At 48.0% G+C, this 27,860-nt stretch overlaps 2 protein-coding genes across 41 annotated transcripts in view; one reads left to right on the forward strand and one right to left on the reverse strand.

Moving 5' to 3' along the window:
• SYNM (synemin) overlaps window positions 1–19,651 on the forward strand; it is a 30,610-nt gene extending 10,959 nt beyond the window's left edge. Inside the window, exons 3-5 of one of the 3 annotated variants that reach the window (XM_063698862.1) lie at window positions 10,718–10,788; window positions 13,364–16,092; window positions 16,804–19,651. In XM_063698862.1, the coding sequence (XP_063554932.1) occupies window positions 10,718–10,788; window positions 13,364–16,092; window positions 16,804–17,112 (3,109 nt within the window). In that variant the 3' untranslated portion in view covers window positions 17,113–19,651. Of the gene's footprint in view, window positions 1–10,717; window positions 10,789–13,363 lie in introns of all 3 variants that reach the window. The other 2 variants (XM_031002210.3, XM_031002209.3) reach the window with 2 other exon arrangements.
• Window positions 19,652–20,380: 729 nt separating this feature from the next.
• Window positions 20,381–27,860, reverse strand: part of TTC23 (tetratricopeptide repeat domain 23) — a 114,947-nt gene continuing 107,467 nt past the window's right edge. For 20 of the 38 annotated variants that reach the window (XM_019011284.4, XM_019011288.4, XM_055364097.2 and 17 more), the window contains 2 exons: window positions 23,387–23,469; window positions 20,381–22,195 (listed from right to left, as the gene is read on the reverse strand). In XM_019011284.4, the coding sequence (XP_018866829.2) occupies window positions 22,078–22,195; window positions 23,387–23,469 (201 nt within the window). In that variant the 3' untranslated portion in view covers window positions 20,381–22,077. Of the gene's footprint in view, window positions 22,196–23,211; window positions 23,337–23,386; window positions 23,647–23,765; window positions 23,815–27,860 lie in introns of those variants that run through there. The other 18 variants (XM_055364082.2, XM_055364080.2, XM_063698866.1 and 15 more) reach the window with 4 other exon arrangements.

Consider the following 27,860-nt stretch of genomic DNA (forward strand, 5'->3'; position numbering starts at 1 on the left):
GAGGCTGCTAAGGGGTGAGGCCTTCCCAGGGACATGGAGTCCATGGAGGAGCCACAGCTTCACTGAGGGATGAATTGAGGGGTGGTTCTGGGGCTAAGGCCATGAGGGCCTTTCTGGATCCCCCATTTGAGAGCCTTGCTGCCACTGAGGGGCTGGTGGCCGGGGCTCAGAGAAAGGGGAAAAGATGTTTCCAGACTGGACTTCCCAAAGCCCATTGTTGGCATTCTCCTTGGAAATCTTGTGGGGTGAACAGTTGCACAATTAAATTGGTAGGGCATTGAAACACACGTTGAGTTAGATGATCTAAACTTTAATATGGAAAACTTGAAAACACTCGGGCTTTATTTGGGGGAAGAAAGCATTAATCAGGAATTTTTCATTTGTGAGTGACAGGAACTCTCCTCAGACTGCCCCAAGTCAGAAAAAGAATTTATTACTCATATACCTGAAAGTCTTGTGCTGGTCTACTCTGTGTTATGAAGGAATAACTGAGACTGGATAATTTGCAAAGAAAAGAGGTTTATTTTGGCCCGCAGTTGTGCAGGCTGTACCAGAATCGTGGTGCTGGCATCTGCTCCTGGTGAAGCCTCAGGAAGCCTACAGTCATGGTGGAAGGTGAAAGGGCAGCAGGCATGTCACATGGCAAGAGAGCGAGCAAGAGAGTGGGGAGGTGCCAGGTTCTTTTTTTTTTCTTTTTGACATGGAGTCTCACTCTGTCACCCAGGCTGGAGTGCAGTGGTGCGATCTCGGCTCACTGCAACCTCTACCTCACGGGTTCAAGCAATTCTCCTGATTCTCCTGCCTCAGCCTCCCGAGTAGCTGGGACTACAGGCATCTGCCACCATGCCTGGCTAATTCTTGTATTTTTAGTAAAGACGGGGTTTCACCATATTGGCCAGGCTGGTCTTGAACTCCTGACCTTGTGATCCACCCGCCTCAGCCTCTCAAAGTGCTGGGATTACAGGCATGAGCCCCTGTGCCTAGCCGGTGCTGGGTTCTTTTAAACAACCAGATCTCATGTGGACTCATAGAGTGAGAACTCACTCATTACCGAGAGGACAGCACCAAGCCATTGATGAGCGATCCCCACCATAACCCAAACACCTTCCTCTAGGCCCCACCTTCAACACGGAGGTCACATTTCAACATGAGATTAGGAGAAGACACACATCCAAACCGTATCAAATCCTTAGTTTCAGGTACAGCTGGTCCACATGGCGGGATGGTCTCTCTCTTCTGGACTCTTCCCACCACGCGGCTGGGTGGGGCCCGAGCAGCTCCAGGCTCAGGGCCACCCAGTCTCGTGCCCGTGGTCATCCTCTCGGCCTCTCTGTCTCTGTTGGGCCATGTTCCTGCCTCTGAGCCCATCACTGGCCAGAGGAATGAAGGGCTCTAGAGCTTTGGGGTGGGGTCCCAGCCTCTTATGAGTCACATGGACTGAGACTGGGGTGGTGGGAGTTACCCCAAATCAGGCACTGTTCTAGGGCAGATGCCAGGCAGGCCTGGAAAACTGACTTCTGTGTGTTAGGTAATGCCCCATGCCAGATGAATCTTTTCCCTGCAGGGCAGTTGGATTTTTCTATTTTCTTTCTGTAATAGTTCTCTGAGTTAGAATCAGGAAACTTATTTTGTGCCTTGCCTTTGGAATTTTGAGCTCTTTTCTTCCCTACTTCGTCCTGCCCCGTTCTCCATCCTGAAAAGCCAGTGTAAACATGGGCGTCCTGCCTGAGAGTCCGGGGCCTGCCTTTTTGGTAGGTTATTCACAAGCCACGGGCCCAGCTTTTCAGGGCATCGATCGCGAGCCGTTTCTGCTCACTGTCAGCAGTCTGTCAGCCAAGACAGAGTTTATTTTGTTTGTCTATGGCTGGCATTTCCCTAACCCGATTATGGATTGATGTGGCCATCTCCTAGGAATTTAGGAGCTACTCGTGCTTTCAGGGGAGCAAGTGATGGATTTCACTGTACCTCTTTCTGCTGTCCAAGTTTGCATGGGGAAAATGAGGACCCTGCCAGGAGCTTGCCTGACCGGCCCTGCCCCGCTGCAGACTCCCAGCCCTGCTGGGTAGGATCGCTGCAGGCCTCCCGTCTCTGTGCTCCGGTGTAGTCTCGGAGATGCCCGTTGACGAAGAAGACATACAGATGGTTGAATAGAACCCATTCTTTTGTATAAGCCAAAAACTTAGCATTTTTGAAAATCACCAGTGCATGTCTGGAAGACAAACCCTCGCCATCCTCGGTGTGAGTCTTGCTCAGTAGTCTGCACTGCTCCGATTCGGAGGACAGGTGTGAAGTTCCTGTTTGTGTTCGTGGACTTGCACTCTTCTGACCCTTATTCTTTAACTAAAGTGCCCATTTGATCTCTGCAAACCTTGACCCACCTGTGGTGGCCGTTGCCCCAGAATTGCTGAGTTGACCGTCATCATCCTGTGGCTTACTGGTTCTCATTCACATGCAAGGGAAGGGACTGTGGCTCTTTAATGCTTAAAGCACGTTTTGCTGGGATTTGTCCATTGTCCCAAGGACTCTCAAATGTACTGAACACCTCCCAACCCAGATCTTTGGCCCTTCTAGGTGACTGTCACAGGGAAGGAGCAACATTAAAGTAATCATAAAATAATATAATTGCATACTTGTAATTTCCAGAGAGACTTGCAATTTATAAATAAATATATAATTTAATAAAATAAACATAAGATAATAAAATTAAAACAAAGCAAACCTCAAAGAGTCTAAGACTGGGGTTTTGCCTTTGGCCAGTGCATGGCCAGGGAAGCTGCTGGCACCTCGCCTGGCAGGTGAAGATGAGATCGAGACCTCTGAGCATCCTAAGACGTGCAGCACCATCCCTCCCTTTCCTCCTGCATTGCGGGTGGCAGTGAGCGGGAGCTGTGGGGCTGGGCGTGGGGCCATGGATACTGAGAAGAGAGGAGACACACCCTGCCTGCAGCTGGCACCAGGCTGTACTGGCTCTTGTCTCCTGTCAAGAGTAGCTGCAGTTGTGTGGGGCTCGAGGTACTGATCCATTTGCTGTATGATCACAGGGTCTTGCCTGGAGTGTGCGTTTTATTGCATTAGCAGCAGAATGGTAAGGGAAACATGCTCAGGGACAGGGAGGGACTGCACCTGCGAATCTCCCGGCCCTCAAGATTCTGATTAGGTTAGTGACAGGTGGAACCAGCACAGTGGTTTTAAACCTCCCTGGATGATTGTCAGGTACCACCAGGGTAGAGAATCCCTGGTCCAGGGCCTCACAGCTCACAGGGCGGCAGCATGCACATTGTGAGGCATTGCAAGTTTGTTGGGAATGCAGAATCTTGGGCCCACCCAGACATACTGGACCGAAGTTGGCCTCGTAACAAAATCCCAGGTGATTCGTGCGCACACTGCTGTTGGCAGAGTGGCCCAGGGGCAGGTAAGTGCTAGGTCTTCCCACAGCAGCCTGGAAGACAAGATGAAGGATGGGCTGATGGAGGAGAGGGGAAGCAGTCGCAGTGGGAGGCGGGGCTTGCACCAGGACCCACGCGCCAGTCTGGGCTGTTTGCAGTTGCATGTGGCAGTCCCCTTAGAGCTGCCCTGGGCCTGTCCGAGGTCACAGAATCCTGTGGAGCCATCTGGAGAGGCCACACTTTAGAGAAGGTAATGACTTGGATTGGACAGAATCTGAACAGCCCAGATGAGCAACACAACTCATTCCTTTTAAGTCTTGTTTTGCAGAGTCATGTCAAAATGAATAGTTTATCTCGTTTTCCCAACATTTTGTTATGAGAATTTCCAAAGATAAGAAAAGTTGGAAGAATAACGAATGCTCCATTTGAGTTCTCCAGTGAACTTGCGACTACATTTGCTTTATCTCATGACTGTCCACCCCATGTCATCATCCATCTTACTTTTTGATGCATTCCAAAGTAGGTGCCATTATCTCTGACCATGAATGGGTAACAGGGAGTGACAGCTGCCTTCTGTTTAGTACCTACCATGTGCTAAGCGCTTTGTAGACTGTATCTCCAATTTTTATAGCTTCACCAAAGAAGCTTTTTTTCCATGTGATGACACCCAGGTTCAAGGAGGTTACTGAAAACGTTACACAACTCATAATTGGAGAGCCTGAGATTTTAACTTCAGGCCTTCACCCAAGGCTGTTCCCTCCATGCCCTGTTGAACGTGGAATTAGAAAGGAGCTGGATGTACTGGGATGCTGGGCAGATGATGGTGCGGACCTGGTGCCTGTCCTCAGTGGTAGGATGATGATGTGTCGGGTGCAGTGGGAGGGAGGCTGATGAGGCACGCAGGAGGGCTTCCTGAAGAGGCAATGCTTGATTCTTGTAGGAGGAGAAGCTGGAAATGACTTTTTGGAAAGGGTTTTCCAGGCAGAGGGAATGGCCAGGGGGAGGCCCTGAGGACTGAGCTAGTGTGGTATTTATGACAGTGCCAGTCTCTGGGCAGCTGGGCTTTGGGGGCGTGTCATGGAGGGCCACGTGTGATGGATGGGTAAGAGCCACACCTGCCCTCAGCCTGCTCTGGAGACACTTGATATGCAGGATACGATGCTGGGTGGGGGCCTGCAAAGACACTGCCAGTGTGGGCTTCACGTCAAGGAACATGGGCTGTAGATGAGGCAGCATGGATCTGGGGAGCCTGCTACACAGCAGGGAACCCGAAGGGCTGCAGAAGACTCCAGCACGAGGCTTCTGGTGATGGGGAGGGAGTTGTGAGAATCAGGGGAGGCTTCTAGAGGGATTGACGATTGATGAAGGTCTTGAAAGACGGGGAAGTGTGAGCAGACACAGAGGAGAGAGGGAGATGGACTGTAGGGGTAGTGTGGCAGGAGGGACACGGTATGTTGAGGTAGAAAGTCAAGCATTTTCCAGTAACGGAATGCACATTCCTAGGGGGTAGTGTCGATGGTTCACTGCCCCCTAACAGGGAAAGCTATCCATGGGTCACTGCCGGATGGAGCACTTCAGACTGAGGTGATGAGAAGAGATTTGCAAAGGGATGTGGGGTTTGGGCCTTTGGGTGGTGGGGGAAGTGGGGAGATGGGAATTGGACTGGCAGAAAGGAATCAGGAAGGAGCTCCAGGTGGGCAAGTTTGAATAAGAGAATAAGTTGAGGGAGGAACTTGCAAGGGGAGTGAGGAGAGGTCTGGGAATGAGGCAGAGTGCAGGGGCCTTGAACGCTGGGAAGCTGCAGTGGGGCTTTCTGTGGCATGCAGGGGCAGTCCCAGGGCCAGCACTGTGGAGGGGGTAGGCGGTGCTGGGGAAGCAGCTGCAGGCAGAGTGCAGGAGGCCTGCAGTGCTGGGGTGGATGGGGTGTCTGGGTGGCTGCAGGGAGGCTTCCAGAGTTTCCTGCAGTCGCTAGTGCCCAGGCGTGCAGACCTGATGGAGGTGGCTGTGGTAGGAGAGAGGAGCCTGAGGGGCTGAGAGGTAAGGAAGTGTGAGAGGCACGTGCCGCTGTCACTCGCTGCAGGCTAGCACAGAGTCGGTAAAGCAGGTGCTTGTGAATAATCGGGTGATAATTGATGATAAGATGGTGAAAACCCTAGCAGTGTCCAGAACCTGCAGCGCCCCAAACCCTCTCACTGCCGATGTGAAGACCTGGTCCAGATCCTACAGAGTGAGGACGTGCAGAAGCACAGATAGAAAAGAAACAGCTTCCCCATACACACACTCAGCATAGAGCCCAATCATCAGCAAGAAGGTGTTAGAAAACAGAATCTTTCAGAAAAGATACTCAATATTGAAACAACAAATGCAAGAATACCCAGGGGTAGACAGTGCAGAAACCACAGAACAGAAGGATGCAGAAACAGTGTGCGTGACATGAGGCCCATCCTAGGTTTCTGGTCTGGAAGACAGACAGTGCGGTCTCAGTAAGAATCCAGAAAGAGGCTTTTGTGTTCTATGTTTTGGGGATGAAAGATATGATAATTGTTCTAAATTTCACCTGAAAGAAAAAATGGAAAGCTGGGTCAAAATGATTTTTCAGTAGAAAAATCGAAGGAGGCCTTAACTCGGCAGATAGGAAAATGCAATGCAGAGATTTATTTACTGCCTGGGGCCTTTAAGGCAAAAGCCCTTTTAAAAGGTTAGGTTAGAAACAACAACATCAAAAAATATTGTGTGTGCTGGGAAGGGCATGGGAAGCTTCCTGTTTCTTCTTTCTGATCCCAGTTGGCAGAAGCAGCGTGTTTTAATGGAGAAAAATATGATGTCTCTGGTCTCCATGTAGACTGCTAATGTAGCAACACAGAGGACTCCTAATGTTTACATCTCATCATTCTAGTGATATTTCTGATTGCTCCATTATTTTTTAGGCCACCTGTACCTTTTCACGTGTCTATTCAAAGGAAAACGTTTCTTAGGGGTTTCCTCAAGGTTTTGCAGAAGTACATTTTGTTTTTTTAAGTTAGTTCCCACCTTTTTTTGGAAGACTTTATAAAAATGTGTGAACACTGAGACTTATCTAGTTACTAGATAAAATACTTGAAGTGAATAAAAATCTTGTAGTTTTAAGAATAGAGTTGGGCATGGTGGCTCACGCCTGTAATCCTAGCACTTTGGGAGGCTGAGGCAGGTGGATCGTTTGAGCCCAGGAGTTGGAGACCAGCCTGGGCAACATGGTGAAACCCCATCTCTACAAACAATACAAAAACAACTATTTGGGTGTGGTGGCATGTGCCTGTAGTCCCAGCTACTTGGGAGGCTGAGGTGGGAGGATCACCTAAGCCCAGGAGGCAGAGGTTGCCATGAGCTGAGATGGCACCACTGCACTCCAGCCTGGGTGACAGAGCAAGATCCTGTCTCTACATAAATAAATAAATCAATAGAATATATAATTGAAAGGATCGACCAGTACCTTTGGTTGCTGGTCTAATAAATGAGTTAACATTCAGTTAACCATAAAATACAGATGGTCCACAGTCCCTTCCCTTGTTGACTCATAGCTGGAAATCAGTTTTCTTTGGAGGATGTAGAAGGAGGTGGGGATGACGTGATCGCTGATGTTTAGTGAGCTCTTATTCTGTGACAGCCATGGTTCTGAGAACTTTCTGCTTCTTGATTAATTCCTACTGCAAACCTGTGAGTTCTCGCCATTTCAGAAATAGGGAAACTGAGTCACAGTGGGTTTGAGCGGCCTGCCAGGGTCACAGAACTAGGAAGTGGCAGGTCCCAGATCTGAATCCAGACATCCTGACTCCAGAACTTTGTCCTGCGCTTCCTCCCTGTTTTATGAGTAATGTTTGTCTCTGTTGATTATCTGTTTTTTTTTTTTCAGTCTCTAGTATTGACCTAGAGATGGCTCTGGGATGTGATTGAATACTGACCCCAGAAGGGATGCCCGGAAATGGCCCAGCACTGCCACGTTACCTCCTGTTATCCTTCCTGTGAAGCCGGTGGTCGTCTCACCTTTCCCATTCAGGTGGCGTTGCTGGTCATGGGAATGGAACTCCCCTCTGCCCCTTCCCTTCTGTTCCCTGGTCTTCCCGGTGACTGACCAGCCACGGGTCCGCATCTGGGGTGACCCAGGCAGTGCGTCCACTCTGTGTGGAGCTTGGCTTCCTCTGTCACAGTGAGGAGTCGAGGGAGGCGGTTCTGCGGCTCCTTCTCCAGCTCTGGAGCCTCCCTTTCTTCTCTCTACTTCTCCACCTGCTGTTTGCTAGGAAGCACCCAGTGAATCACCCACAGGCCCCGGCCCCGGCCCCAGCCCCAGCCCCAGCCCCAGCCCCAGCCCCGGCCCCAGCAGGCTCCCGCACAGACACGGCTGCTGGGAACATCCTGACAGTGCCTCATTTATGGGGCTGCACAGAGCAGTGGCCTTGTGCCCACAGTGCTGAATCACGGCGGATTGTTCAGAAATTCCATTAGGATAATCTATCCCAGACAGAGAGCCTTGCCTTGGGGCCTGCTCAGGACGCTGGGTGGCCCATTAGGGCCTGGCGCCTGGCCAGAGGCCACATTACAGCCAGCTTCTGCACTGTGGGTTTGTCCTGGGCTCCTTAATGAGGCCAGGGACTTGAGTTTTCTTGCACTTTTGCTTATTTTCCTGCATAAGGGGCCACCAACCTGTGGAGCTGTGTGAAATGCCCACAATAGCCCGTGACTCAGGGGATTGGCATTTCTCACAGTCCCCGCGGCTTGGGGGCAGATTTCCTCCACCGCTCTCAAAATAACCAGGTTTGATTGCAGCCTCAGAGAACATGCTACCCATTTCTTAAAGTGGTACGAACCTATTCCTTAAAAATGTCCCTTGCAGAGCTTTAGAGGAAATCGTGGTTTCTGGCTTCTCCTCAGAGTCTTGTTGATGCTTTCGCCGTGTAGTCCTGGGGCTGTGCGGAAGGAGGGTGGCTGCCATTGGGCTGGATGTGCTACCCAAAGCATGAACTCAATGGCCAGTGCCCAGCCGGGTGCTCACAGATAGTAAAGGTGACGTGTCCCTGCCTGCTAGGATCCAGCCATTGAGAAGGGACACAGATGAGGGATAGCTCCTTCTCCAGCAGGAGCTTCTTACTTACAGGAGAGCTCTGCAGGGCCATTTTGGATGAAATCACCAAGAGAATTTATTTTCATTAGTATGGCCCGGAGGGTCTATCTGTAGGATTTGTGCTTTCTGAAATTTGTATGCAATACCGTGGTCTCTGGCCTCACTGGGAGGCCTAGCGGTATCGCAGGGGAGGGGGCTGAGAGCTCAGGCTGCCTGGGTTTGCATTTTTCTCTTCACTGGTGAGCTGTATGCCCTTGACCAAGACGCTGTCTCTGCACCCCTGCCTTCTCACCTCTAGAGCGAGGATGCAGCCACAGGCCCTGTGTTGGGGGTAGCTTCGACGGTGTAAGCACATGAGTGACCACAATGCCTGGTGCTCAGTGTCAGCCAGGGATGGTAAAGGCCTAGAAAGGGGAGGCTGTGGGGCTCTATCTTGTCCCCTGAACCGGGCCAGAAGCCCCACGCAGGGCTGGTGCCTGTTTCGTGTGGGTCCTGAACTCTATGAAGGTTTCATGATGCTTTGGAATTCTGGAAGAGGAGCAGAACCATTCCCCTTGGAGGGTGGGGAAGACGTATTTTTCCCTGGACAGCAACATACCTTCCGTTCTAACTTGGGCAGCTCAAGGGAGAGACCCCGTGGTACCCGAGGTTCACAGCTGAGCCAGGCCGGGAGGATCTGAACTAGAACCTAGTCTTTCTCCCCACACCCTGCTCTAGCTCCTCAGCTGTAGGACGCCACCCCTTCTGCTGCCGTCATCCTGGGGTGCAGACCCTTGGAGCCTGGCTTTTACCCCGAATGTTCCTCTGATTGTATAGACCTCAGAACTTTCTCAGCAGTGAAGGCTGTTTGCGTTCCTGGAACCTACAATGCTTGGTCATGAGGGTGTGGGATTAATGGGTTGGTGTCCTGTTTCCTGGCCTCTGCCCTGAGCGAAGGGCTGCGGCTCTGGACTCGGGCCTCTGCACATGCCCCGTCCACACACAAGCATCCCGCAGTCACCGTGCCGGGGCAGGCCCGCTGTGTGCGCCTTCGCGAGAGTGCCTCATGCCTCCTTTGCTTTCTTCCAGCTGCTCACAGGGCTCTCATGTTCATGGGGCTCACCATGTTTCAATAGATGGAAATACAACTCTGTGCAGTTTGTCCAAGCTGCCAAGTCCCTGTTCGGGTGTGGGCACCTTGCTCCGTTTTTCTGCCCAGCTCTCAGCCATAAGATTGGCATTTCTCAGTGGGCTTTTTATTCTGGATGCCTTTTGCCGTGTGCGGTGTATTTCTTGGAACCGGAGTTAGTGACTTCACATGTTGCTCTAGCAACTGAGAAACTGTTGCACCCAGAGCTGCCAGCAGCCCAAGGGGTCTTCGTGAGTGACTGGCTGACAGGCATCCCGGTGCTAAGCCCCTCACCAGCAGGCTGGGTCTGCTGGGACCACTCTCCTCAGCTCTGGGATCTGAAGCAGTAGACGTGAACAACCTAATGAAACTTCTATAATTTTAGAACTTTGGCGCAGACATAGTCAAAGAAATCACCTTGTTGGGTACTTCTCACCATTTTATTAAAGGAGATAACAGGATGCCAATTTGGATGAAGTGAGGCCCCTGGGGGTGGCATGGGGAGGGGCTACTGACGGGGGGCGCTTTAGCACTACCTTTTCCGTCTGCCTGCCTTCTACTTCTTTTTGTCGTCTCTAAGGTGACCCCCGGAATGCAGTTTGAAACCACAGATGCAGTTTGGCTGCCTTACAAGTGTCAGTCCCTGCCATCTCCTGGTCAGCCCTCTGCAAGCTGCCACCCCCAAGCTGTGACTCCAGGAAGACACCAGTGCGGGGTGTAGCTGCTCTGGGGCCCTCTAGCCTGGAGCCCACATCTCTCCAGTGCCCCCTTGCTTCTGCTCCTCTTCACCCTGGACTGAGAAAGCTTTCTAGAAGGGCTTGGCTCGCCAGTACTGCTGAAGCCCTGGCCTGGTCATTTTGTTCACTGGGCTAGTAGGGGTTGAGCGCCATGCTGGGCGCCAGGGATGTGGCGGTGAGCAGAGCAGGTGGCCTGGCCCAGGTCTGCTGAGGCTGGTGGGTGGGCTTGCCAGCCCTATGGTGCAGCCCTGCCCAAGTCTCCTCTTCAGGTAGAAGTCCTAAAACAGGTGACACTATGGTCATTGGCCACATACCACATGATACGTTTTATTAGAGGCACTTCTTACTCTTTCATTTCCTAATGAATTATGTTTTTAAATTATTTTTACAGGGCCTTATTGGAAGGAGAAAGTAATCCAGAGATAGTGATCTGGGCTGAGCACGTTGAGAACATGCCGTCAGGTGAGTAAAAGCTAATGACTTAACTTAGCTTTAGGCATCTGAACTGTTTATTCCGTGGCTAGATAGTAAAGCACCATCATCAGGAAGAACAGGTTAGATATGGTGTTTAGATAACAGGAGTTCATCTCTCGTTTAAGCACCAAATAGATTTTAGTTTAGTTTAGTTTAGTTTAGTGTGACATAATTTCAATTATGTGAATGAGAATGTTTGGGAAGGTGCTTGATAAACTTGGTCCCTCTCTCGACAGGATGCAGGAGCGGAAGGGGCTAATGGCACTGGGCAGTGTGAGGGCGAGCAGGAGTGCACCCGAACTTGTGTTTCACACCCCTGGAAGGGACACTCCTTCCATTTCCAGACCAAGGGGTTATGGTTGTTACACCTGTAGAGGGAGGTATGGCCTTGGATGGCAGGCAGGCAGCACTCTGGAACCTGCTCCCCTAACAGGAAGAGAGATGGGAGTAGTTACATTGTTTACACCACCCTAGGTTGTTGTGAGCAGCTCAGGAAAATGTGTCCTGGTGCCTTGAAGACTATCTTATTCAGGCCAAGAGCCTCAGGACAGGGCCCATCCTTCCTATGGCTGCAGAACTGACATAAGATAATTAATGTTCATTAGAAAGATCCTAAGAAACTGAGGGATAACTTGTTTTTTAACCTTTTAAAGCCCTATAGAATCTTGAAGCGCTCTGGCTAAGCAAGTGTTGATTAAATTACGTATAGAATGTTGAGTTCACACCTTAGGCAGCATGGTTTTAGTCTTCATTGTTTCTTTTAGGCACCTCATGGATTTGACATGTCACTGGGTTGAGAAGAATATTTGGGTTCTAGTCATCTATAACTGGAAGGGATCTGGTCTTAGACAACATGCAGCAAATTTTCTTTCTATTTTTGAGAGTAAGTTTGAAAAAAGCAAAGGTGTTCATGGAAGGGTACGCATTGGTCAACCTGCCTGGCATCAGTTAACGTGTGACATCTATAAAACAAGAATTAACTCCCCAGATTTCAAGGTTTACTTAGTTACCTACATTTTTAACCTGTGGATACCTAAGTTTGGACATCCATCATGTAACCTAGAGAGAGGGGAGAAGGAAGAAAAGGGCCCAGGAGCTCCGAGGAAGACCAACAGTCTAAGCCAGGGCCTTGCTCAAATTTTCCCAGTTGTGATTTTGGGGCCGAGGAAGAGCACATGGAGGGGCTAACAGCTGTTGCTATTAACTTGCTTCATTTCATTCATTCATTTATTATTTTTCAAGCTTCTTGAAGGAAATAGAGACTTAATATTTGTAAACTAAATTTATTCTGGCAATTACATATTATGCCAAAAGCTTTAGAATAAAAATTACTAGTTGGGAATTTTTATTAGACTTTGAGCTTCTAGATAGTTCTGTTCTGTTGAGTAAATGTACAGATAAGTTCCTAGGTAGTGAACTTATCAATACTTGTTAGTGTGCTTGTGTTTCTTTTGTAATATTGCATAAAATAATGTTGGCCGCTTGCCCACTAGCCGGTAGACCTAAACCCAGTCTGTAATCTTCCATGTTTCTTGTTGAATCTTAACTGTAAATGAGATGGTCCCTGCACTGTTGCCTGGGGGTTCATCTTCTGGGACTTCTCAGCTGGATCAGTAGGATCAGTTGACCTGAAAAGAGGAGTCTTGTAGAAAATGTCCTGGCCTGGTCTCTTTCCTGTATCTTGGGATCTGTGCAAAGGAGGCCTCTGGCCTTGGCTCCATAAGGGAGAGAGAAAGCCCTGTCCCCGCTGAGCCAGCTGGGGTGTGGGTAGACACCAGGGGCACTCTCGGGGTGGACAGTGCTCCTGGCTGCGTTCTAACCACCAGCTGCCATTCCTAAAGAGCGGTTTCCCCTGCTGGGGTGTGGACACCCCAAAGGGTAGCACTGTCTGCAGACAGCCTGGAGCAAAGCTGGAAGCCCTGAGGACTGCTTCCCAACTTCAGGATCATGACACTAAGACAGACTGGGGTGTTTCTGCACTGGCTCCTTTTCAGATAAGTGTTAAATGTAAAATAAAAGATCAGAAAGCTTAAAAAAGTTACATTCTTTAATACTTGTTGGCCCAATATGGAAATCAGTGAAACAGAAGAGTATATTAAATAGTGGCGGATAATGCTATTTGGTGTTTAATAATGACACACTTTGTAATTACAGAGCCCTTCTCTGCTAAAGTAAATTAAACTTAGCTCAAAAAGCAGAAATTAATGATTTCAAAATATAAGATTGTGAAATTTCAGCCACAAAAACGAGCACCTCTGACCTCTCTGGGATATGCATTGTGCTTTATGGTTAATGTTAAGATGAGTGAGTATTTTAATATCAGTAACTGGAGAAACGTGTTAGGCTGAAGTATTTGTAGTGCTACCTTTTATTGTAACAGGATTTTGTAAACTGCCAAAAAATAATTTGGGCACCAAATATAACTTATCTTTATAATGAGCTTTCTGTGGTAACAGTGTATGTTTATTATGATGGAATGGGATTTGGCCTGCAACAATGCTTGTAGATGGAAAAGGGTAATGATGCCTGTCATTTTAATGAACGCTTTGTTCAATTTCTACAGAATTCAGAAACAAATCCTATCACTATACCGACTCACTACTACAGAGGGAAAATGAAAGGAATCTATTTTCAAGGCAGAAAGCACCTTTGGCAAGTTTCAATCACAGCTCGGCGCTGTATTCTAACCTGTCAGGGCACCGTAGATCTCAGACGGGCACATCTATTGGAGGTGATGCCAGAAGAGGCTTCTTGGGCTCGGGATATTCTTCCTCGGCCACTACCCAGCAGGAAAACTCATACGGAAAAGCCGTCAGCAGTCAAACCAATGTCAGAACTTTCTCTCCAACCTATGGCCTTTTAAGAAATACTGAGGCTCAAGTGAAAACATTCCCTGACAGACCAAAAGCTGGAGATACAAGGGAGGTCCCCGTTTACATAGGTGAAGATTCCACAATTGCCCGCGAGTCGTACCGGGATCGCCGAGACAAGGTGGCAGCAGGTGCTTCGGAAAGCACACGGTCAAATGAGAGGACCGTCATTTTGGGAAAGAAAACAGAAGTGAAAGCCACGAGGGAGCAAGAAAGAAACAGACCAGAAACCATCCGAACAAAGCCAGAAGAGAAAATGTTCGATTCTAAAGAGAAGGCTTCCGAGGAGAGAAACCTAAGATGGGAAGAATTGACAAAGTTAGATAAAGAAGCGAGACAGAGAGAAAGCCAGCAGATGAAGGAGAAGGCTAAGGAGAAGGACTCACCGAAGGAGAAGAGCGTGCGAGAGAGAGAGGTGCCGATTAGTCTAGAAGTATCCCAGGACAGAAGAGCAGAGGTGTCCCCGAAAGGTTTGCAGACGCCTGTGAAGGATGCTGGTGGCGGGACCGGTAGAGAGGCAGAAGCAAGAGAGCTGCGGTTCAGGTTGGGCACCAGTGATGCCGCTGGTTCTCTGCAAGGCGATTCCATGACAGAAACCGTAGCAGAAAACATCGTTACCAGTATCCTGAAGCAGTTCACTCAGTCTCCAGAGACAGAAGCATCTGCTGATTCTTTTCCAGACACAAAAGTCACTTACGTGGACAGGAAAGAGCTTCCTGGGGAAAGGAAAACAAAGACTGAAATAGTTGTGGAGTCTAAACTGACTGAGGATGTTGATGTTTCCGATGAAGCTGGCCTGGACTACCTTTTAAGCAAGGATATGAGGGAAGTGGGGCTGAAAGGCAAGTCAGCCGAGCAGGTGATAGGAGACATCATCAACCTCGGCCTGAAAGGGAGGGAGGGGAGAGCAAAGGTCGTCAACGTGGAGATCGTGGAGGAGCCCGTGAGTTATGTCAGTGGGGAGAAGCCGGAGGAGTTTTCTGTCCCATTCAAAGTGGAGGAGGTCGAAGATGTGTCGCCAGGCCCCTCGGGGTTGGTTAAGGAGGAGGAAGGTTATGGAGAAAGCGATGTCACATTCTCAGTTAATCAGCATCAAAGGACCAAGCAGCCCCAGGAGAACACGACTCACGTGGAAGAAGTGACAGAGGCAGGTGATTCAGAGGGCGAGCAGGGTTATTTTGTGTCCACTCCAGATGAACACCCCGGGGGGCACGACAGAGATGACGGCTCAGTGTACGGGCAGATCCACATTGAGGAGGAATCCACCATCAGGTACTCTTGGCAGGATGAAATCGTGCAGGGGACTCGAAGGAGGACACAGAAGGACGGTGCAGTGGGCGAGAAGGTTGTGAAGCCCTTGGATGTCCCAGCGCCCTCTCTGGAGGGGGACCTGGGTTCCACTCACTGGAAAGAACAAGCTAGAAGCGGTGAATTTCATGCTGAACCCACAGTCATTGAAAAAGAAATTAAAATACCCCATGAATTCCACACCTCCATGAAGGGCATCTCCTCCAAGGAGCCCCGGCAGCAGCTGGTGGAGGTCATCGGGCAGCTGGAGGAAACCCTTCCCGAGCGCATGAGGGAGGAGCTGTCCGCCCTCACCAGAGAGGGGCAGGGTGGGCCGGGGAGCGTTTCCGTGGACGTCAAGAAGGTCCAGGGTGCTGGTGGCAGTTCCGTGACCCTGGTTGCTGAAGTCAACGTCTCACAAACTGTGGATGCTGATCGGTTAGACCTGGAGGAGCTGAGCAAAGATGAGGCCAGTGAGATGGAGAAGGCTGTGGAGTCGGTGGTTCGGGAGAGCCTGAGCAGGCAACGCAGCCCAGCGCCTGGCAGCCCAGATGAGGAAGGTGGAGCGGGGGCCCCGGCTGCTGGCGTTCGCTTCAGGCGTTGGGCCACCCGGGAGCTGTACATCCCTTCAGGCGAGAGCGAGGTTGCTGGTGGGGCGTCCCACAGCTCGGGACAGCGCACTCCCCGGGGCCCAGTGTCGGCCACTGTGGAGGTCAGCAGCCCCACAGGCTTTGCCCAGTCACAGGTGCTGGAGGATGTGAGCCAGGCTGCAAGGCACATAAAACTCGGCCCCTCTGAAGTCTGGAGGACTGAGCGAATGTCATATGAAGGACCCACCGCAGAAGTGGTGGAGGTAAGTGCGGGAGGCGACCTAAGTCAGGCAGCGAGCCCGACCGGAGCCAGCCGGTCTGTGAGGCATGTCACGCTGGGTCCCGGTCAAAGTCCACTGTCCAGAGAAGTCATCTTCCTAGGCCCTGCCCCTGCCTGTCCAGAGGCAGGGGGCTCGCCAGAACCTGGCCCAGCAGAGTCTTCTGCAGATACGGACGGATCGGGGAGGCACAGCACATTTGGCTGCAGACAATTTCATGCTGAAAAGGAGATTATTTTTCAGGGCCCCATTTCTGCTGCAGGGAAGGTTGGTGATTATTTTGCAACAGAAGAGTCAGTGGGTACCCAGACTTCTGTCAGGCAACTCCAGTTAGGCCCTAAAGAAGGGTTCAGTGGGCAAATCCAGTTCACAGCTCCACTTTCAGACAAGGTGGAGTTGGGTGTCAGAGGAGATTCTGTACACATGGAAGGGTTGCCAGGGAGCAGCACATCCATCAGGCACATCAGCATCGGGCCTCAGAGGCATCAGACCACCCAGCAGATAGTTTACCATGGGCTGGTTCCCGAACCGGGGGAATCTGGTGACTCAGAGAGCACTGTGCACGGAGAGGGCTCAGCAGACCTGCACCAGGCCACTCACAGTCATACCTCGGGTAGACAAACCGTTATGACTGAAAAGAGCACCTTCCAAAGTGTCGTTTCTGAATCTCCCCAGGAGGATAGTGCAGGGGACACATCAGGGGCAGAAATGACATCGGGTGTTAGCAGATCCTTTAGGCACATTCGACTAGGTCCTACAGAAACGGAAACCTCTGAACACGTTGCCATCCGTGGACCCGTGTCCAGAACATTTGTGCTTGCTGGTTCAGCGGACTCCCCTGAGCTAGGCAAGTTAGCAGACAGCAGCAGAACGCTAAGGCACATTGCACCAGGGCCTGAGCTAGGCAAGTTAGCAGACAGCAGCAGAACGCTAAGGCACATTGCACCAGGGCCCAAAGAAACTTCGTTTACCTTTCAGATGGATGTGAGTAACGTAGAGGCGATCCGCAGCCGGACACAGGAAGCGGGAGCTCTCGGTGTGTCTGACCGTGGTTCCTGGAGAGACGCGGACAGTAGGAATGACCAGGCAGTTGGTGTGAGCTTTAAGGCCTCTGCTGGGGAAGGAGACCAGGCCCACGGAGAACAGGGCAAGGAGCAGGCCATGTTTGATAAGAAGGTGCAGCTCCAGAGAATGGTAGACCAAAGGTCGGTGATTTCAGATGAAAAGAAAATTGCCCTCCTCTATCTAGACAATGAGGAGGAGGAGAATGATGGGCATTGGTTTTAATAAGCAGAAACATTTTGTTTTAATGGCATCCTGTTGGCGACGTGCCAACATCCAAAGGCCTTAACTTATTTTAATAGGCCGAGGGAGTCTATGAAAATCTCCCCTTTTTTACTTTCTTAAAGAGTACTCCAGGCATGGTCAATTTCCTTTATAGTTAATCCGCAAAGGTTTCCAGTTAATTCATGCCTTAAAAGGCACTGCAATTTTATTTTTGAGTTGGGACTTTTACAAAACACTTTTTTCCCTGGAGTCTTCTCTCCATTTCTGGAGATGAATTTCTATGTTTTGCACCTGGTCACAGACATGGCTTGCATCTGTTTGAAACTACAATTAATTATAAATGTCAAAACATTAACCAGATTAAAGTAATATATTTAAGAGTAAATTTTGCTTGCATGTGCTAATATGAAATAACAGACTAACATTTTAGGGGAAAAATAAATACAATTTAGACTCTAAAAAGTCTTTTCAAAAAGAAATGGGAAATAGGCAGACTGTTTATGTTAAAAAAATTCTTGCTAAATGATTTCATCTTTAGGAAAAAATTACTTGCCATATAGAGCTAAATTCATCTTAAGACTTGAATGAATTGCTTTCTATGTACAGAACTTTAAACAATATAGTATTTATGGCGAGGACAGCTGTAGTCTGTTGTGATATTTCACATTCTATTTGCACAGGTCCCCCGGCAATTGTAGGGTAGATGATTATTGGGAATCGCTTACAGTAGTACCATTTCATTTTTTGGCACTAGGTCATTAAGTAGCACACAGTCTGAATGCCCTTTTTTGTTATAGCCTAAGTTCTGGAGTGGCCAGTTCCTATCAGACTGTGCAGACTTGCGCTTCTCTGCACCTTATCCCTTAGCACCCAAACATTTAATTTCACTGGTGGGAGGTAGACCTTGAAGACAATGAAGAGAATGCCGATGCTCAGACTGCAGCTGGACCGGCAAGCTGGCTGTGTACAGGAAAATTGGAAGCACACAGTGGACTGTGCCTCCTAAAGATGCCTTTCCCAACCCTCCATTCATGGGATGCAGGTCTTTCTGAGCTCAAGGGTGAAAGATGAATACAATAACAACCATGAACCCACTTCACGGAAGCTTTTTTTGCACTTTGAACAGAAGTCATTGCAGTTGGGGTGTTTTGTCCAGGGAAACAGTTTAAATAGAAGGATGTTTTGGGGAAGGAACTGGATATCTCTCCTGCAGCCCAGCACTGAGATACCCAGGACGGGCCTGGGGGGCGAGAAAGGCCCCCATGCTCATGGGCCGCGGAGTGTGGACCTGTAGATAGGCACCACCGAGTTTAAGGTACTGGGATGAGCATGCTTCATTGGATTCATTTTACACGTCAGTATGGTTTTAAAGTTTCTGTCTGTAAAGTGTAGCATCATACATAAAAAGAGTTTCGCTAGCAGCGCAGCATTTTTTTAGTTCAGGCTAGCTTCTTTCACATAATGCTGTCTCAGCTGTGTTTCCGGTAACACAGCATCATCGCACTGACTGTAGTGCACTGGGGAATAACAGTCTGAGCTAGCACCACCCTCAGCCAGGCTACAACGACAGCACTGGAGGGTCTTCCCTCTCAGATTCACCTGGAGGCCCTCAGACCCCCAGGGTGCACGTCTCCCCAGGTTCTGGGAGTGGCTACCGCAGGTAGTTTCTGGAGAGCACGTTTTCTTCATTGATAAGTGGAGGAGAAATGCAGCACAGCTTTCAAGATACTATTTTAAAAACACCATGAATCAGATATGGAAAGAAAGTTGATTTGAATGGCAAGTTTAAACCTTTGTTGTCCTTCTGCCAAATGAACTAGTGATTGTCAGACTGGTAGGGAGGTGACTGCTTTGTAAGGTTTTGTCGTTTCTAATACAGAGATGTGCTGATTTTGTTTTAGCTGTAACAGGTAATGGTTTTTGGATAGATGATTGACTGGTGAGAATTTGGTCAAGGTGACAGCCTCCTGTCTGATGACAGGACAGACTGGTGGTGAGGAGTCTAAGTGGTCTTAGTTTGATGTCAGTGTCTGGGCTCATGACTTGTAAATGGAAGCTGATGTGAACCGGTAATTAATGTTATGACCCACTTCTATTTACTTTGGGAAATATCTTGTATCTTAATTGTCATCTGCAAGTTTCAAGAAGTATTCTGCCAAAAGTATTTACAAGTATGGACTCCTGAGCTATTGTTGGTTGCTAAATCTGTGAATCACCCGGGAGTGAGTGTGCCCTTCACACTGTGACATTGTGACAAGCTCCATGTCCTTTAAAACCAGTCACTCTGCACACAAGAGAAATCAGCTTTGTGGTTGGATGGGGCCGGAACACAACCAGTCTTTTTGTATTTATTGTTATTGAGACAAAACAGTACTCACTGAGTGTTTTTCAGTTTCCTACTGGTGGTTTTGACATTGCTTGTTTAAGATGTATATTTAGAATGACATCATCTAAGAAGCTGATTTTGCTAAACTCCTGTTCCCTACAATGGGAAATGTCACAAGAATGTGCAAAAATAAAAATCTGAGGAAAAAACCCACATTGTTCCTAAAGAGAATGAATATTTTCAGTAGATTTTGATGTTTCCTTTAAACTCTAAATAAAGAATCTGTGTGTTTACATGCATGTTTTTAGGGTAGCAGAGAATTACTGGGCAGAATATATATGAAAAGTTCCAGTTCTCTAATTCCTCACCTGAATCAGAACTCAATATTGGGAGCACAGAGCTAGAAAGCATGGCAGACAGAGCATAAGCCAATTGGCTTGTAATCAAATATACACTGGACAATTTGTGGTAAAAATGTCATCATCACAGCCTGAATGACTAGTGGCAGTAGGACACCACCAACCATCCCATTTGGGATGGAGAGGTTTCTTGGGATGTGGTACTTTGAGTGCTAAAACCAGGACTGTCCTGGGCATACCAGGACAGTTGGTTACCTTATAAGTGCAAATTGGAGGGTTAACCCTAAAGCATGGCCATTTCTTAGGGGCTTGAAAAAACTGAGGTAGTTTGAGACAAAGGAATAGCTAGATATCTTTACCTGTTTGTAACCTTGTAGCCCTTTACCAAAAATAGAAAAACACAAGTAGCTGTAGTCTTCCTCTCGTTGAAGTCAACAGAATTAACAGATGGGAGACATTGGAGGGCACATTCCTAAATTCATTGTTTCCTGGGGTGGGGTGGGGTGGGGGCGCTAAATTTTAAAAATGTGTTTTAGATTTTGTGATTCCAAGCTACCCTTCAAGAAGTACAGAAAGGAAGAAGTAACATCAGAATTCACATTTATTTCAAAAACTCGGCATGGACTCTCAGTTCAGGCTGCTGTAACAGAAAGCCATAGCCTGAAAGGCTTAAACAGCAAACATTTATTTCTTAACAGTTCTGGAAGCTGGGAAGTCTCAAGGTGCCAACAGTTTCACTTCCTGGTGAGGGCTCTCTTCCTGGCCTGCAGACGGCTGTCTTCTCACTGTGTCCTCACATGGTGGAGAGAGAGATCATCTCTCTGGTGTCTCTCCTTATAAAGCACTAATCCCATTCATCAGGGCTCCACCCTCATAACCTAATCACCTCTCCAAGGCCCCACCCCCTAATACCATCCCTTTGGGGATGAGGGCTTCAACGTGAATTGGGAGCATATGAACATTCACACCTTAGCTGACTCCACCCATGTCAACTAGATAGGACACACGGTGAGTAATGACCACATCTTACACCTTTTTAGCACACTGCTGATGTCCGACAGGCCTGGGTCTGGGACCAGTGTGCACCAGCAAGCATGGTCTGTGGGGTCAGCTGTCATGCTCCTGAGGAAGACAATGGTCCCTGCTTCTCTCCACCCTGTCGTGGCTCTACTGAGTTTATTTTCCCCATCAATACTGGAGGTGGTGCCCTGCACAAATGGCCCCAGGGGGGTTTGGATGTCCCACGGGGGGCTAGAGGGGAGGGCCCTGTGCTGCAGTCTCCTGTCATAGCACCAGCCTGCAGCCTCATGGCCACAGTCTGTGGGACCAGAGGAGGGAGGGGAAGGGACATCACTGCCCACACCTGCACCCCTACCCCTGGGTGTTCCATCCACCTCGATCTGGCACTGGATCTCCTCGTTGACATCGTGGAGGAAGGCACTCAAAGCTTCCTGTTCGACTTTGCCATCCTCACACGACTATAGCCTCCTTCCAGGGGGCTGAAGACTGCTGTGTACACGATAGTGTGCCAACTCAGGAAGCAGCTCCAGGTGGCATCCAGGTTTGTCCTGCCTGCAGTGGAGGCCACAGGAGGGATGCGAAGCAGCAGGGAGTCTGCGGTCTTCCCCCCGCAGCCTCCTGCTAGCCTTTCTTTTCACTCCCTTACACCTGCCTCCTGGGCCCCAGGCCAAGTCAGGTATGTTGGCCTCCTGCCCCTCCTACTGGGCTCTTTCCCAAACCCCTTTTCAGGCTCCGAAGAACTCTGAGGCAGGCTGCACTCTGAAAACACATGCTGACAGCAGCACGTTCAGGTTTCCCTTTATTAGCGTTTTCTTCTCATGTTATTCTCAATCCCTGTTAGCCTCCTATAAGAAAGGACTTCCTTCCTGAAGTTCACTGTTCCAGATCTAACTCCACACCTATGCAAGGAGCTGTGTGTACAAGCAGATGCCGGGCTGACTCCTGCACAGGGCGCACTGAACTGTTGAAGAGAAGTTTTTCAGCCACAGTAGTGCTGATGGGTAAAAATTCTTGTTGGCAAGAAAAACCACTTAGGTGATAGAAAACTGCTTTATAGCATATATCACCCTGAAGGGCATCCACTGTCAAAATGTGGCCCATGGGAGGCTTACGGTCTCACTGTTGCACGTTGGGGCCAACAGTTGGCCTTGGAAATCTGTATCCTGACTGTTGAATTCCATTTTCTAGGTGGAGATGATTTGTACAGCACCCTAAATGACAGGGCCCAGGAATGTCCTAGGCTTTTTCAGGGTGGGGGCCTCAGTCTGCTGTTGTGCCGGGCCGGGCCTTCCCCAGCAGGGTGTCCTGAGGGATGCTGGTGCAGAAGGCCACTTTGGCTTTCGATGCCTGCCTTGGCTTCGAAGCAACCTTGGGGGCCCTGCAGACAAGCAGAGGGTGGGGTGAGTGTGGTGCCTCTCAGCCCCCCACACCGTTCCCATCCAGCCTTTGCTGCCCAGCAGGTGCCCAGACCCATTTATGAGAAGCCTTGGTAGGGGCTATAAATGAGAGGAGAATTGTAGCACAGAGCATAAAACATGAGATGTTTTCCTCGCATCTTTTATTTTTTTAATTTTTTTTTTTTCAGACAGAGTCTCACTCTGTCACCCAGGCTGGAGTGCAGTGGCCCCATCTCGGCTCCCTGCAACTTCCGCCTCCCAGGTTCAAGCAACTCTCATGCCTCAGTCTCCCGAGTAGCCGGGATTACAGGCACATGCCACCACGCCCAGCTAATTTTTGTATTTTTAGTAGAGACAGAGTTTTGCCGTGTTGGCCAGTCTGGTCTCAAACTCCTGGCCTCAAGTGATCCACCGCCTCGGCCTCCCAAGGTGCTGGGATTATAGGCATGAGTCACCTAGCCTGGCCCCTCGCATCTTTTAAAATCACCTGTGACCATCCTCACTGAGCTGAGGCACTCAACCCTTAGCTGGCTTGGTGAGCAGGACATGGGTGAGGAGGATGGTCAGGGTTGTGCTGGAGGCCTCCCTGGCTCGCCTTCCCTGCCCTCAAAGGGGATGGCGCCCTGCTGGCCAGGTTGTGTCTGCTCTGGGCTGTGGCCCTGTTTCCCTGAGCACAGACTCAGGCAGCCCTGGGGCTGCTCCCTGCGGACCAGGCTCTGTGAGGTGGGCCCTCCACGGCAGAGCGCTGGGCTTCTGCTCGGGCTGAGAAAGGATGTAGGGGCCAGCCTTTAAGGTCAGTCAGTGAACCTTCCGGCTCCAGTCCTGACGGGCATCAGAGGGCAGAGGGAAGCCGGAAGCAGGGCTGCAGGAGGCCACAGGGATTCCCAGGGCCCTCCTCCTGCAGCGGGTGCCTTAGCCTGCAGGGGCTGGTCTGCAGGAAGACAACATCCAGCATATATTTCTGACTTAAAGGATGAATTATTTTTAAATACCTGGGCAAGGAAGATCTTTTACAACTCGGGTTTCAAAGGAACTTGTCCTTTATGCAAGTTATGGGAAGTCAGCAAAACATTCCAGAGAAGGTTACACAGAACCTTCTAGAACCAGCTTCCTCTTGAGATTCTGAATGGAAAGGGAATGAGATAGAGAAAGTGTGAGGGACGCCAACTCACGTGGACAGCATGCCCATGGCCTGCTGGGTGGCCAGAGTCCTTTTGTCCTGCGGTCCATATAAGAGGGTCTGGATCTGGAGACACTGTAGAACACCAAGCAGCTATCATGAGGCTATGGAAATGTCGCTGAGAGCAAGAAACTAAGGTCTCCCTTGAATGAGAGAAAGATGACCTCATTCTTAGGCCCTGCTGTGATGGAATTAGCACGCTCCTGGGGTGTCTCTTAGTGACTGACCTTTGGTTTGGATGTTCTGAAGGATCTAGGCAAAAGTGAACAGTTTTAGCACTATTTCACAAAACTCTCTGTGACTATCTGTATGCAAAAAATAGATTTAAAAGTAGTATTTTTAAAAATAAAGGCAAGAACCTTGGTACTGACCAGAGGATGGGCTCCAGTTTCTATTTTTAAATGTGGCTCTTGCTATAGCCTGGAAAAGATTTAAAAAAATAGTTTTTTTTTTGTAAATACATACTCTACTTTTATTAATATGTAGGCTTTCTATACTCTTTACTACACAGCAATGTCTTAGTTATTAGGAACCAAATATTCAGCTTCTGGACTACCCAGGGCTGGCTTTGGCTTGATTTCTCCCTTCTGCTTACTTTAAGTCTTGCCATTTGATTGCTTGTAGTAGGCTAGGGCAAATCAAGGAGAGGAGAAAGATTAAAGTTGTGCCCAAAATGGCCAAAATAATTTTGAGAAAGAATGAGGTGGAGAGATGGAAGAACTTGCTTTACTGGATGCCAAAGACCCTTTTATTTTATTTTTTTAAAATAAAGTAATTAAGACAGCATGTTTGTCACCCGGGGTAGACAAAAAGACCAGTGGAACAGGGCAGAGAGCCCAAGCCTTGACAGATGACAGAAATGGCCTTGCGGGATTGGTGAGGAAGAGGTGGGCTAGTCAATAAATGGTACTGGGACCGCTGGTTTTCCAAACGGAAGAAAATGGATCACTACCCCAAATCAAACACAAATATTAAGCTCAAGAAAGATTTGAAGGACTAAGTGTGAAATGCAAAACTTGGAGCTTTTAGATGAAAATACTGGAAAATACTTTTTTTTTTTTTTTTTTGACGGAGTCTCACTCTGTCGCCCAGACTGGAGTGCAAGTGGGGTGATTTTGGCTCACTGCAACCTCCACCTCCTGGGTTCATGTGATTTTCCTGCCTCAGCCTCCCGAGTAGCTGAGATTACAGGTGCCCGCCACCACACTCAGCTAATTTTTGCATTTTTAGTAGAGATGAGGTTTCACCATGTTGGCCAGGCTGGTCTCAAACTCCTGACTGCAGGTGATCCACCTGCCTTGGCCTCCCAAAGTGCGGGGATTATAGGAGTGAGCCACCATGCCTGACCGGAAAATACGATCTTGAGGTAGGGAAGTATTTCTTAGACAAGATCTAGACAAAGCAAAAGTGAAAGACTGATAAAATGTAACTATATGAAAACCTAAAATATTTGTGCACCAAAATTCACCATAAGCAAAGTAGAAACACAAGCCACGCTGAGGAAAGATTCTTGCAGTGCACAGAAATGAGAAAGGTTTAACATTCAGAATACATGAAGAATTCCTATAAGGTAATGAGAAATACCAAACCAAACCAAAACCTCTCAATAGAATAACACTCAAAAGATATAAACAGATTATTCAAAGAGTTGAAATCTGATGAAATAAACATGCTTAATCTCATTAACAACCAGAAATACAAACTAAAACCTCAATGAGGTAGGTACCATTTCACCCATCAGACTGCAAAAACTACCAAGTTTTGTTAAAGATACAAAGCAACAAGAATTCTTTTATATATTGATAGTGGGTATTCAAACTGGTATAGCCCCTTTGTAAAACAATTTAGCAATATTTAGTAATGACTATGTAAACTGTGATATGTATATATTATATATGTGTGATATATAAATGTTTGATATATGTATGTGTATATATAACCACATAGATGAATCTCATGATTACAAAGGGGAAAAAGAAAACTACAGATGAATGCATATAATATGTATTATAATTTAATATGAAGTTTTAAAACATGCAAAACAAAACCATAGTAAAATAAGAAGAGCATGGGAATGATATCAAATTAAAAAAAGTAGTTATCTGGGGATGGGGTAGGTATAGAGGGGACTTCAACTGGATGAGTCATGTTTTATTTCTTATACTGAATGGTGAGTTCAAAGGTCTTTGTTATGTTATCCGTACTTTTCTGCATAACTGAAATGTTTCATAATATATTTTTTAAAAATTGGATGAATTGTGCTACATAAATAGCTTGAGTAAAAAAAAGTGTGAGGGTTTGGGGACTTAACTACTGAAGCCTGTTTATTCATTCTGATCTGCCAACCATTTTTAGGTCTTCAAGAGAATTAAAATGCAAGCAGCCAAATGCCTTTGTCTTTATAAGCTGTGGAAACTATAAAAACTGTCTGAATGTTTCAGTCTGAGGAATTGAGAATGTGGTTGTCCTTTGAAAAAAGTAACTATCAGATGAGAATATGACAGGATTTTTTAAATAACAGAAAATATTCACTATTTCGTAGTCATTTGACTAAGAAATATACAATATCAAGAAGTAGTAAACTCTTCTTGTTCTTTTATTTAATGCATAATTCAAATTCTACAAAGGCAAGGATCCCTGTCCCTCTGTCCAACAAGCCCTTGACTTTCTAAATCTGCACGGGGACCTTGGCCTGGCCTAGGCAATGGGCTGAGCTGCTCATTCCATGGGGTTGAGCCAGCGTTGCTTTAATGCTTTAGGCTGTTGTGACCCTAGAAATTTAGGAACTTCGACTAAGCTCCGTTGCTTTGAGGGGAGGGGATGGGGACATGTTTTTGACACCCATGGTACCTGATGAAAACCCTTCCAGCACCCTGCTTGGGTTACAGCTATTGGAAGCCTGGGCACACTGGGCCTGGCAGAGGAGGTGGTGCTCAGAAAGGGCCACAGAGCAAGAGAGGCAAGCTGCTTCCCCCACTGCCACCCATCAGTGAGAGGCCCCTCTCTCCAGGGTTAACACTTCTTACCAGAATAGACTCTATTTTGCCCAGAAATACCTTCACTCAGTGTAAAAGATCAGGGCTAATTTTAAAGCCACCCAAACTTCCCTGTGTTTACATATTTATGAGTGCCTCTGATACAGCTCATTTTGAGAGGTGATGTTGTCACTGCTTGTTTTTAATTCATTCACTGTGGCATTAGAGTTTTACTGACACTGTAACAGTTAGTTGAGACAGTCTGAGGTCTCAGTTCACTCTGCCTTAACAGACTGCCTTCAAAATCTAATACTCGGAGGAATTTCCATCCTACCCCTTTGGTGATTGAAGCTGCTTCTCCTTGGCCCCTCATTCTCTAGGGAAAGACGTACACCATTGGTGAATATGCACGAATCCCCGGGAAGAATGAGAAGGCAATTGACAGTGCTTATGCAAATTCTCAGTGGGTCTACTAACCATCCCCACTTGTTACAAACCTGTGTGCTCACCATTTTCCCTGGGAGCATTTTCACTACTGTGTTCGTAGAGAAGAGTGGAGTTAGGAGAGAAGATTCTGGTTGGGTCAAGAGATCCTTTTCAGTAATCAAGCCCTGAAGAGGGGAGCCCCATCCTTACCCTACCCCTAGACCTTTGTCAAAACTCAACTCTTCCTGGTATTAATATATTTGTTTCCCCTAAGGTTACTTATCCTTACTAAGGAGATTTGTCCAAAATTCCAGCTGAAGTGAAAAGAGATGCAAAGGGGTGTCAGCTAGGAGACAGAAACAAATCCTCAGCCCCTCACTAATCCCTTGTGTGATTACAGTGTAAGAGCAGGCACCAAGGCTGGAAAGAATGGTCATCCATTAACTGACTACTCTTCCAAAGATAGCTTTTTAAAACAGCAAAGTAACCCATTATGGACTTCTACTAGAAAATGTTTTATATAGCTATGTATTTATCTAAGAAACATAAATTGAATTTTTCAGCATTCTGCTCTTCTTAGTTAAATTTACTTAAGCATTTTTGTGTGAAGTAGGTGTTTTGATTCTTTTGTTAAAAACACAGGCATTGACAGAGAGGAAGTCAATAAATGTTAATTGAACCTACTGGAGCCAGGCATTGTAAACATGTCGCTGAGCTAAGTAAAGAACTCGCCAAACCTTGACAGTAGAACATTCTCCACCATAAATAAAGGTATTCTGTGCTCCCCAGATTCTTCTGAGAGGCAGATATGCTGCTCCTTGAAATCAGCCACTAAGGGGTGTTTCTCACTTTTCTTTAAAGTGAACAATAAACTGAACTCCTGAGTGTCCAGATGAATTTTAGGAGCCATTCATTACATTGCTCTTATTCTCTTTGATTTTATATGCAGGGTTGTGAGAAGTCACTTGTGTTTCTATTATTCCTTAAATACCAAACAGGGAGCTTTTCTTTCCCTTGCAGGAAGACAAAAGGGAATGTCTGCTTTTATACCAGCCTGCAGGCTGT

This window comes from Gorilla gorilla, chromosome 16 (genome assembly GCF_029281585.2).
Source record: "Gorilla gorilla gorilla isolate KB3781 chromosome 16, NHGRI_mGorGor1-v2.1_pri, whole genome shotgun sequence".
NCBI lineage: Eukaryota > Metazoa > Chordata > Mammalia > Primates > Hominidae > Gorilla > Gorilla gorilla.